We start from the raw sequence: 13,687 nt of genomic DNA on the forward strand, positions 1-13,687 counted from the left end.
GAAAAACAATAAAGCTATTTCAGTGGCATCATTCAAGGTAGTGTACAGTGAAACCCCTCAAGACAAGATCCCCAAATTAAAGATTTAAATTTCAGTTTGTACAAATATATTTCCTTCTTTATTATCAACATTTAGTTCCCAGTAAACTAAAACCCCTTTACTCTGAAAACCAAAGAAATATTATTGGTCTGATATTTCCCCCCTCCCCCCTCCGTCCCCCCCCCCCCCCCCCCGTTCAAACTCGGATATGTTTTAAGCTACTCAATTCTATAAAAGTAGAAATTTAAGTAGACATTTATGGTCTAGAAAAATATTGTGGTCATCCATTAAGTAAAACAGATTTGACACATATTGGGCCTGAGGTAATGCATTAAGTAAAACACATACTGGGTCTGTAGCCATGCATTAAATAAAACGAATATATGATACATATTGGGCCTGTGATCATGCCTGAAGCCTATTTGAAACATATTGGGCCTGTGATCATGCGTGAATCTCATTTGACACATTGGGCCTGTGGTCATGCTTGAAACCCATTTGACAAATATTGGACCTGTGATCATGCATTAAAAAAACACATTTGACAGATATTGGGCATGTAGTCATGCAATAAGTAAAACACATTTGACACATATTAGGCCTGTGGTCATGCATTAAGAAAAACACATCTGACACATATTGGGCCTGTGGTCAGGCATTAAAACACATTTGACACATATTCCTGCATTAAGTAAAGTACACTTGATAGATAATGGGCATGTGGTCATGCATTAAAGCACTCAACATATATTGGGCCTGTGGTCATGCATTAAGTAAAGCACACTTGACAGATATTGGGCCTGTGGTCATGCATTAAGTAAAGCTCACTTGACAGATATTGGGCCTGTGGTCATGAATTAAGTAAAGCTCACTTGACAGATATTGGGCCTGTGGTCATGAATTAAGTAAAGCTCACTTGACAGATATTGGGCCTGTGGTCATGCATTAAGTAAAGCACACTTGACAAATCTTGATCCAGAAATGTATGAAGGGCATACAAGGTAAGCAAGCTACATGACACATGGCTACAAAGATTAAGGCCAAAAATGGGTTAATCTGAAAAAATTTAATTTAAAAAAGGACAGACTTTAAACTGTTAATAATTAACTGCCTGAAGATTAGCCAGATAGAAAGGTCAAGTTTAACAGCGATATGACCGTTTGTACAAGATTAGTGATAAAGAAGATAGCAAAAACAGCATTTTTAAGACTGCCACCAATTGTGGCCATATTGGAAATCTGATCATCACCATTTAGGAACAACTAGTCATCAAGATTTTCAACATAGCCACAATGGTGACCATATCTGATCACATGTAGGCACTATTTTCATTCAGGACCAACTAGATATCATAAGAAGTCTATTAGTGAAAACGCCATGTCATTATGACCTCTTATTATGAAGGAATAACAATAACAAGATTTTAAGATCTCTGCCATGGTGGCTGTATCAATTTTAGACTGGCAACATTTTCATTCTGGACCAATTAAACATCATACGAAGTCTTCTGATGAAAACCCCATGTCATTATGTCCATCCATTCAAGGGAAGTTGCAATAATAAGGTTTTCAAAATGGCCATACTTGATTTGAAATCGGCATCACCATCAATTAGGATCAATTAGACCGTACAATAAGTTTTTTCTCACAATTCCATGTCAATATGACCATCCATTCATTGTAATATCGATAACACATTTAAATAATAATGGCAGAAAATGTAATTGCTGTTCCCTAGCAACAGCTTAATGTACATATCAACAATAATAAACTAGTCTTGTATAGTAAGGGCAGATGCTTTTCTTATTTAGTGCAACACTATAGTAATACTAAATTAATGTCAATATCCAATGAAGTTATAAATTATCTGAAAAGGAAATACCATATTTATTCTCCTACAAGTAGAGTCCAATTTCAAACTGAAACAGATCATTATCTGCCATTGCATAATGTGCCAGCAGATCTGGGTCTATGCAGTCTGTTAGATTAATCAGTAGAACAAACAATATAGGCCTGATCTGCCAGTGTATTATGTGTTGCAGATTAGGGTCTATGTTGTATATATGAAAAGAAGAAAACATAAAATTTAGAAAAATAACTTGATTTCTCAAAAAAAGTATGAGCCTAATTTATAACATTCCCATTTACCGAGAAATTGCCCCTTAACTGGTAAGTCTGGAATTATAAAATATAACTGATATCAGTCTCTTGATGACCAGTAAGTCAGGAATTACAACATTATGATTAATATTAATCTACTGATAACTGCTAAGTTGGAAATTATAATATTATGATATCATACAATGCTTGGCAATTATGAAAAGTTCCCAATATGTCCCAAAACTTTTGGAACATGAAAAAAAGATCACTGCTTTTGTGCTGCTTGTGTTACAGTCAAGGAAAAAATTAAGTTGGACAATAATTAAGGGCGACACAACACATTTTACAATGTCTCAAGACTTAAATTCATTATGGTATTTCAATTAGTAAATTGCTGCTCAATAAAAACATTGGTTATTTATGTCTGTACTGTTGCTATGGCAATTAGGCTGCATTGGAAAGAAGAAAACTGCTTGCAGCTCTTAAACGAATTTCTAGTTGATTTATAGGAAGGCTTTAAAAATCATCCTAAATGGCAAAAAAGTCATGATACAGCTATTAGTCAGATATTACTATTATAATACAGCTGCCTGTTAGATATTACTTTTATAATACAGCTGTCTGTTAGATATTGCTAACATAATACAGTTATTAGTCAGATATTACTATCATAATACAGCTGTCTGTTAATATCACTATCATAATACAGCTGTTTGTTAGATATTACTACCACAATACAGCTGTATGTTAGAATTACTATCATAATACAGCTTGTAGGCAGATATTACTATCATAATACAGCTGTCTGTTAGTTTTTACTTTTATAAATCAGCTGTATGTCAGATATTATACCATAATACAGCTGTATCTTAAATATTACTACCACAATACAGCTGTATGTTAGAATTACTATCATAATACAGCATTTAGTCAGATATTACTATCATAATACAGCTGTATGTTAGATATTACTGCCATAATACAGCTGCCTGTTAGATATTGCTATCATAATACAGCTGTCTTAGATAATAGTTATTAGTCCGATATTACTATTATAATACAGCTGTCTGTTAGATATTACTATCATAATACAACTGTCTTAGATAATACAGCTATTAGTCAGATATTTCTATGATAATACAGCTGTCTGTTAGATATCACTATCATAATACAGCTGTCAGATATTACAATGATAATACAGCTGTCAGATATTACTGTCAAAATATAGCTATCATAATATAGCTGTTAGATATTACTATCATAATACAGCTTTAGTCAGATTTTACCATCATGGCAGATTATCTATTCTCCTCTTAAGAAGGTCACTGATAACTGATAATTTTCCATTCATTGAGTCAGAAATATCTGTCAGCTTGTCTGAAATAGTCCTTGTCAGTGTATCTGTTAAGTTGTACAAGACTGGTTCCATGAATTTTTCTAGAACGTTGACTGTTTCTTGAGGAAGATCAGTGGAACCAGTATGAGGCAAATCCTTAGTGGATATCACATTTTGGGAGATGTCTGGTGCTGACTTTCTGCTCTGTGTTAAACAGGCAAGAGTATTCTGTGTGTCTTGAAAAGCATCTTTCATTCGTTTGGATGCTTCCATTGATTTTTCATCTCGATGAGAAGAAATCTGAAGGAAAATTGTAACAATTCAGAATGGTGAAATATTCAATGACTGTGAAATGTTAACTGACTTTATGTTTGGGTATAAAAGGTACATTAACAATGGAGACTGAACCTGGAACTTATCCATACAATTTCAAACAAACAACTGAAATAAGAAAATGTTTGGAACAATAACAATAAAACTCATTTGCTAAGAACAACCCTTGACACCAAAACCAACCACTCTATTTTAATGTTATTTTTAAACTGTTATTTTTCAGAAAAAGACACACTTCACAAGACTATTTAGATCTGACCCATTATTTTAACAAAACTAAATTGAAAAACGATTTGTTGCCACCCCACCCCACCATTTGCTACACATTACAAAATGGTCAGCGACTGATGGTTGACAGGACAAACTGTCAAACTATGGGTTTAATAACAAGATTGCGGACCAAAGCTAAATACAGACAAAAACCACTATCTACAAACTGTCAAATATTGTACAAATTCACTATCTACAAAATGCCAAATATTGTACAAACTCACTATCTAAAAACTGTCAAATATTGTACAAATTTACTATCTACAAACTGCCAAATACCGTACAAATTCACATCTACAAACTGTTAAATATTGTACAAATTCAAGATCTAAAAACTGCCAAATATTGTACAAATTCACTATCTGCAAACTGCCAAATATGGTACAAATTCACTATCTAAAAACTGTCAAATATTGTATAAATTCACTATCTACAAAATGCCAAATATTGTACAAATTCACTATCTAAAAACTGTCAAATATTGTAAAAATTTACTATCTACAACCTGCCAAATACTGTACAAATTCACTGTCTGCAAACTGCCAAATATGGTACAAATTCACTATCTAAAAACTGTCAAATATTGTACAAATTCACTATCTAAAAACTGTCAAATATTGTACAAATTCACTACCTACAAACTGCCAAATACTGTACAAATTCACTATCTACAAATTGTTAAATATTGTACAAAATCACTATCTAAAAACTGCCAAATACTGTACAAATTCACTATCTACAAACTGTTAAATATTGTACAAATTCACTATCTACAAACTGCCAAATATTGTAAAAATTTACTATCTACAAACTGTCAAATATTGTACAAATTCACTATCTACAAACTGCCAAATTCTGTATAAATTCACTATCTACAAACTGCCAAATATTGTACAAATTCACAATCTACAAACTGCCAAATATTGTACAAATTTACTATCTACAAACTGTCAAATATTGTACAAATTCAAGATCTACAAACTGTCAAATATTGTACAAATTCACTATCTACAACCTGCCAAATACTGTACAAATTCACTATCTACAAACTGCCAAATACTGTATAAATTCACTATCTACAAACTGCCAAATATTGTACAAATTCACAATCTACAAACTGCCAAATATTGTACAAATTTACTATCTACAAACTGTCAAATATTGTACAAATTCAAGATCTACAAACTGTCAAATATTGTACAAATTCACTATCTACAACCTGCCAAATACTGTACAAATTCACTATCTACAAACTGCCAAATACTGTACAAATTCACTATCTTCAAATTGCCAAATATTGTACAAATTCACAATGTACAAACTGCCAAATATTGTACAAATTCACTATCTACAAACTGCCAAATATTGTACTATAAAAAATAAACAAGGCCGAAACTCACTGTCTTCTCATAATGATACTACGATTTGGAAGAATTTTGATTTCCACTTGATCACAGTGCACCACTGCATGGAACTGGTGTTCTCTCAGTTTATCAAACAAACGAGGCATATCTATTCTTGTAAAAGTATTTTTTTTTCTTTGGTGCATCATAAAAATTCTGCAATAGTACTATATTTAATGTCCATGGGATAAACTAGTACAAAAACAGTAAAACTACATGTCCAAAGTTTTATTAGCATTTGCAAATGAACTATGTGTAACTACAGCAGAACCTTTCTTGAAAGAACACCCCTTCTTCCAAAAAGGTATAGTCTCTCAAGACAGGTGGTCTCTCATAACAGGTCATACCCTGTGCATTGAGAATATGATCTTTCAAGACAGGTTGTCTCACACAGCAGTGATCTTTCAAGACAGGTTTTACTGTGTTTCCATATAATTTTCCAAACATATCAGTACTAAATTACCACAATTCTCCACCAAATTTACTGTCTGCCATGTAAAGGCTATCATATGCTGAAAAATGGCATTAATCCCCACAAAACACACACACACACACACACACACACACACACACACATATATATATATATATATATATATGTGTGTGTGTGTGTGTGTTAATAATAATAATAATAATAATAATAATAATATTGGTATTAGGTACATTAAATTTTGTGTTCAAAATCCAAATTTAAGAGGTTAACCTGCATACAGAGGTTGTCTGTGTACAAAGGGCAATTTGGTGTTTTCCCATGGGTAGGTACTATAGACAGGTTTGACTGTATGCAGAACATGAGGAATATAGAAATAAAGTACAAACTGATTTCAACCAAATGGTCTGTGGATGAAATGGCAAGATGACAACATTTTGCTGACCAAGTGTTCTTTGATGATTTTCCATGGTCTGTGTTATATACTTACAAAAATAGACCAGCATAGGTCTGACCAAACTAAACTACTAATTACTGTCAAAAATTAGAAATCCAATGATGATATGCAAATATTTAATTCAGCATCTAAACCACTTATGTACAAATACATGTAGCATCTCTGCCATCCACCCCAAATTCAAGATGGCTGGCACCCTTGATGGTAGACCAGTGTCTTTCATTAAGGTTGTGCATTTTTAACAGTCTCTCTTGCATTGGGGGTTACCCTTCTTATAAGGTTATCTTAATACTGCAGAATAAGTGAAATTAAGATATGGGACTAGAACAGTTCTGTGGATTTTTGTTGTTGTCTGAAAATCATCAAACTAGTTTTGGATAATTGATAGAAAACTCACCTTGTGATATAGCTCTGTTGCATTTCTAACCGCCCTCATCAGATCCTCTATGGCTGCTTCACATAATATGAGGGAGTCTGAAGAAACAGATACTTAAGCTATTAGCAGTGGCTGCGATGTCAAAAAAATACTGGCATGCACTTCACAAATTCGCTTGGCAGGGCAGTAAATAGATGAATTTTGTGTTAGATGACCAACATTTTTGGGAAGATGGGTATAGTAAAACCTGTTATGAGAGTCCGCCCCTTTTGCCAATCAAAAGCAGTCTCTCAAGACAGGTGGTCTCTCATAAGAGGTGTGTGAAAATGGTCTGGTTTCCAGGGTCAATAGTTAGCATTGCTGAAGAAGAAGAAATACCCATACTCACTGTTTGTGTATCTTATCATTTAATCATAAATCTTGTTAAATACTGCATGCATTCCTCTCAAAATAACTTCATAGAATAAAGATATACATTTTCAAACAATGTGAATCAAATTTATATTTGAACATCACATGAATATGTAAATATATTAGTACATGTACATGTATATGATTTGTGAAATAAAAAAAGGTGATATTTATCATATCCATAAGTTAACGTCACATGGCCAAAAAATTTAGATTTCAAATGTAACAAAAACTGCAGAGTTAGCTATGACACACACACACACACACACACACACACACATATATATATATATATATATATATATATATATATATATATATATATATATATATATATATATATATATATATATATATATATATAATTCTATGCACTTAATGACTTTTCTTTATGAAATTTATTATACTTTGTTGACCTTTATTACTCAGCTGTTTGGTCTGAACATGTATCTCCATTTCTGAGTAAAGAAGCAAAAGTTTGGGATCACCATGCTGTAAAGCATATTCGTTAATCTCCTTTTATGTTTTATGTTGTTGTTGTTGTTGTTGTTGTGGGGTTTAACGCCATTTTTCAGCACGATAGGCTATACATGGCGGCCAGTATTAATGGTGGAGGAAGAACCCGGAAAACCCCGGAAAGAACCACCGACCCACGAGAAGCTACTAGCAAGCTTTCTCACATGCCCACATTGGCTGAATCTTAGACTCGAACCGCCGCAGACAGAGGTGAGATGGCAGTGATCCGTAACGAAGAGCGCTTTAGACCACTCGGCCACTCGGGGCCCCTATGTTTTATGACTGTAGAATATGAAATAACCTGAGGCAGAATTTCACCAACAGATGACTCACTGTCACTATCACTGTCTGCAGCTGAAGTACCCAATTTACCTGGCTGCTATTTTGTGAGCGGTCTCCCCTTTTTCACTTCTTTCAATGACATTAATTCTTTCTTCCAGTGTTAGAAGTTTTCTTTTTTCACTGGAGGTTCTGCCATTGTTATTAGTATTGACATAATAAAGACTAGATGTATTTCGGTTTTGATCTGGTTTTGGGAAAATATGGAATAAATATATATAATGTACCAATGAATGAAACCAAAAGTCATAATTAACTCATCAAGAAACAATACATTTATTTTGAGACGAAGGTTAAATCATCAGCGTTATAGCTTGACAAACAAAGGTTGCAACCATCTGCACCCGAGGAAACAGATGGTGGCTTGGTGAAACACTTTAACAAAAGAAAATATATAAAAAAAGAATCCAGAAATGATTCTCACTTTCAAGCATTAAAGATAAAGAGCTCATTTACCTGATGGCATTACAGATTAACTGGAAAGACAAACAATGTACTCAACCCTACACTGAAGCCCTTTCAAAAGATTTCTCACTGGGACATTAGGACTACCGGCATTGTGTGGGTTTTCACAAAGATAAAGAAAAAATACAAACCTCTAAATTGACTGTTATGAATTGATTATTCCCTTTGATGAAAAAATGGTCAATCTTACTCACTATTCACATGAATTCGGCACTACAATGGTGGTTAGTGACACGTACTTTAGTGTGGTTAACTGCAGTTTACAAATGACACCCTATGCTGGGTCAATATCACAAAACTGGTAGCTAGTCAATTTTTAAACAAAATACCTTATTAGAACAATCTTTACTATTTATGCAGTCATTGTTACAAAGGATTAAATGATGGTCAGTGGTATTTATCTCACTCTATGGTTGTTCAACTGTAATGTTATTTAATGTGCACTTTGTTTGCTGATTACATTTATTTGAGCTCTCTATTTTTTAAAAAGGATGAAGTCAAGGTCAATGATGTTAATCTGTTTTTCTGCGATGTGGTCATTCATAGTAGTGTCAAGATATCGCAGTCGCTGGTCACGTTTAGAGGTCGTCACTCATAACAGAGCGTTTATATAATAAAATCAATCCATGCATTACGATTGTGGTCGGAAATGATAGGTGGTTGCTCATAGCAGGGGTCCCTCATAACAGTGTTTACTGTTTTTAAGGTCTTTAACATTTCTAAATCATGATGTGGAATGCTGAAAATTGAACTAACTGAAAATCTTATTATCTCTGCAATGTGTTTTATATGAATGATGTCCTCCAATGATGAATTTAATGTTTCACAGCTTATTTGTAGTTTTCTTTCCCCATATTTTGCCTAGTAGAGAATAACACACAGCTATCTGGCTGAAATCCAACAAATATTGCTGAAGTTATCTTGCAGAAACCAGCCAGAAGGGCATGCAATCAGGGGCCATGACTCTTCTAAATGAGAATAAACCCAATATGACACATTATTATGGGATAATGCTCATTTGACTGATTATGGGCTATCAACATCTCATGATAAAACATTAAGTTAGCTGGCAAGAGCTACAACTCTATTCAAAATGGTTTTGACAAGACAAAATCCATACAAGGCACAGCTAGGTCTCTCAGACAATATGCACACCTCATGCATCTTAATATGTTGGGTGGTTCATGAGCAATGCTGGTTAAAAGCAACATCTGTTGTGAAAATATCAATTTAACTGTCAAGGGTCATAACTCTATCCAAAATTAAGTTGACACAACAGAACCCATAAATGGCTCATCTGGGTTAAAAGCAATGCTGGTTAAAAGCAACATCTGTTGTGAAAATATCAATTTAACTGTCAAGGGTCATAACCTTATCCAAAATTAAGTTGACACAACAGAACCCATAAATGGCTCATCTGGGTTAAATGCAATGCTGGTTAAAAGCAACATCTGTTGTGAAAATTTTTTTATATTACTTGTGCTACTACGGTATAGCACTGACTGCTTACCATACATCTCACTTTTAAGCTGGGTCTAAGAAAACTGACCCTGATCTGTCATCACATAATGCAATGTTTGTTCTACCGATTACTCCCTGTAAACTGTACAGACCCAGATTTGCCAGGGTCTATGAAGTCTTTAGCTGGATTCAACTTATTAGCAAGCATATGTGGTATATATATTATCCATGAAAAACTTTGTAACCAACTGGGAAAGTATGAAATGGCACCTAAATTTAACTTGACAAAACTTATTTAATTGGTATTTATTTATCATAGCATTGTCAGCAGGTGTTAGTGATATTTTCATTGATTAAAATTTCATTGAATGTTGTTATTTACAGTGTAGTGAGAATGTTGGAAAGAAGATTTAACAAATATATATGACTTTTTATTAAAAGTTTAGAATTTCATGATGTTAATTCAAATTTACATTACTAACCACTGGTTGTGCTGATAAAACACAGCGACATATCAAGGTTCCATTTAAAAATTTTAATCATGTTTATCTTCATGGTCAACAAATCCAGGTCAATATTTTTTGACAACATTTTCCAGCAACAAAAAAAAATAAAAAAAGGAGTTCCACACCTGACACTCACCTGTACTAGTCACTGCCATCTGACCTCTGTCCACATGGGCTTGAGTCTCAGGCTCAGCCAATGTCAGTATGTGAGAAACCTTGCCAGGAGCTTCCTATTGGTTGGTGGTTCTTACCAGGGTTTTCCCGGGTTCTTCCTCCACCAGTTATACTGGCTGTCATGTATAGGCTATCATACGCTGAAAAATGGCCTTAAACCTCAAAACAACATATGATGTAATGTTAGGATAGGCACTCAATTTTTGTGTTACATATCTAAAATGATGAAGTATTGAATCTGTGTGATATTCCTTTTCTCTCCATATCTGTACTCTCTTCTATTCATTCAAGTAAATATTTCTGATCTAAATTTAAAAAAAAGTTACTGAATCAGATGACAAACATCACACTTTTATTAGATTTAAATGTAAAACTGTCTAAAACTACAGAAAGATATAAAAACAAAAACTTTTTCCTAATTTTGAAACTGAAGAGTGTCTAGATCTTTAAAAAGAGTCAAATTTTAAGATACCTGAGGGAGGATGGCTTATAGAGTGAATCTTCAGCTGCCTGAATGTTGTCTGTGATTCACTGTAATACAAAAGTACAACAGAAATTCATTAAATAGACCATACAGAATTTGCTAAGTTAACAAGAGAACATTCTATTATCAAAGGCAAAATGTTAAAAGCTAAACAAAATACCCCCAGTACATACTGTCCTGTACTATTTTACAAGATGGCCAAACAAAATACCCCCAGTAAATACTGTCCTGTACTATTTTACAAGATGGCCAAACAAAATACCACCCATAACTATGATGTCCTGTACTATTTTACAAGATGGCCAAACAAAATACCCCCAGTAAATACTGTCCTGTACTATTTTACAAGATGGCCAAACAAAATACCACCCATAACTATGATGTCCTGTACTATTTTACAAGATGGCCAAACAAAATACCCCCAGTACATACTGTCCTGTACTATTTTACAAGATGGCCAAACAAAATACCTGTACTATTGTACAAGATGGCCAGGGCTTGCATTTCAAGCCTAAGAATGAACCATTGCTGCAAAACTAGTGACATGTCACAAAATGAACTGTCCAAGCTTCATAATAATTTATTTCTAGTATGAAGAAAACTGTTCAAGGGGTTTGATAATATATAAACAAATCAAAATATAAAAATTGAACCAAAACTTAAACAAATATTCTATGATTATGGCCTTGACTCAAAGGTCAAAGAGTCAAGTGAGCATGTTGCAGACTGATTTATCTTAGCTTCATAATAACCAGATCCTAAGTATGAACAAAATCCATCATATTTTTAAGCATGAGAAAAATCTGTAAGCAAACCCTACATGCAAATTTTTTATTACTTTGACCTTGACCCTTGACTGCAAGGTCAAACAGGCATGTGGGCATGTGGCAGAATGAATTGTCTTAACTTGATAATTATTCATCCCAAATATGAACAAAATCCATGAAAAACTCGCACAGGTCGTGTAAGCGCATTTACTAATATAAATGTTAAAATTAATTTTAGTTTTAAATTTTAATCATAATATAGTTCTAACAAAGTTTATTCAATCAGTACTTTTTTTAGTAATCTGCACTATAATTGCCATTAAAAAAATTCTAGATGAAAATTATTGATTGCTATGGACTTTTACAATCACAGTTTGGCATTAGATTGGGTCAAGAAAGTTGATATTGGATGGAACTATTATTAGCAAAGGGGGAAACAATGTAAAGTTGCATGAACAAGAATTTGTGTGCATTTTCATTTATCTCCCATACTGATGTTCAACTACGAACAGGATAGAGGAGTAACATACATTTCTTGTATGTTTTTATTCTTAACTTGTACATATGACATTTCTTCAAAATTATAATTCAGCATAATGTAAATTTTAGCCAAAATAAATCTGAATAGACAAATGTGTTTCTACTGTCATTTACATGTATAATAGAAGATATTTGTAAGTGAAAAATAGGCATTATGTACGAACTGAAATATAAGACATGACATACCATGCATAAGATATATACAAAGTTACAAAATTACCTCAAATTTATTAGACTTGTGTGCCATTTTCATTTTGTTTTTTTGGGTGTTTTTTTTCCTGCCAGTGTTTCTCCAGGCTTTGTTTATAAATGTCAACATTGTTGCATCTCTGTTTGTTTGTTGTACAACTTAGCAGTGCTTTCCCTGTTACATCATAGTGCATGACAAAATCCAGTTTAAAGGGGATTACCATGTTTGGGTGACTAGGTCTAAAAATATCAATGTTTGTTATCACGGAATTTGCTGTTAATCATTTCTCAACGAATTTATACAATAATCTTCAATGGAATTTTGATGGACAAAGAATGAATTAAAAAATAAATGCCAATTAAAGGTATGTGAAATCAAATTTTCCAAATTGACACCTATAGCTGCAAAAGCTAATCATCCCATACATGACCTATGTGAGTTGTACCGTAATCAAAAACCATCAGTCTTGGAAAACATGACAGATATGTCCTACTTCCCATAATGTGGGCTTCACAACAAGGACATATGATATTGTATGTGTTTCAAGTGATACACACTTTTAAGAAATACTCTTGATTAAACATAAAAAAACTGTTTAAGAACTTATTTTATATTTAGAAAAGACCAGACCAGACCAAACATTATGTGAGTGTGTGTAAAGGTTTAATGCTACTGTAAAAATAGTGTAGTAATAATAAACTTGTGCTCTTGGATGCAGTGACATTGGACAACAAATAATAGCCATCCAATAAGCCCTTCTGGTCTATGACCAGTCAACATAACAAGAGGCACAAGTAGCCTGAAATCGAACAATTGGTTGTTGTTGTTGTTCTAGGGTTTAACACCATTTTTCAGCACAAGATAGGCTATACATGGTGGCCAGTATAACTGGTGGAGGAAGAACCATGGAAAACCCAGGGAAGAACCACTGACCCACGAGAAGCTACTGGCAGGCTTTCCCACGTACCCATGCTAGCCGAGCCTTGGACTCGAACCCACTCAGACAGAGGTGAGATGGCAGTGATCCGTAACGGTGAGCGCTTTAGACCACTTGGCCACTCGGGGCCCCCGAACAATTGGTTGACATCTCC

At 33.8% G+C, this 13,687-nt stretch overlaps 1 protein-coding gene across 1 annotated transcript in view; it reads right to left on the minus strand.

Moving 5' to 3' along the window:
* Positions 1-223: 223 nt before the first annotated feature.
* LOC149804759 (uncharacterized) overlaps positions 224-13,687 on the minus strand; it is a 258,169-nt gene continuing 244,705 nt past the window's right edge. Inside the window, exons 31-33 of the mRNA XM_089944059.1 lie at positions 11,088-11,146; positions 6,765-6,841; positions 224-3,774 (exon numbers count right to left, since the gene is read on the minus strand). Of these exons, the coding sequence (XP_089800185.1) occupies positions 3,427-3,774; positions 6,765-6,841; positions 11,088-11,146 (484 nt within the window). The 3' untranslated portion in view covers positions 224-3,426. The remainder of the gene's footprint in view (positions 3,775-6,764; positions 6,842-11,087; positions 11,147-13,687) is intronic.

The sequence above is a fragment of the Sinohyriopsis cumingii genome, chromosome 2 (genome assembly GCF_028554795.1).
Source record: "Sinohyriopsis cumingii isolate HCF-2022 chromosome 2, ASM2855479v2, whole genome shotgun sequence".
Taxonomy (NCBI): Eukaryota; Metazoa; Mollusca; class Bivalvia; order Unionida; family Unionidae; genus Sinohyriopsis; species Sinohyriopsis cumingii.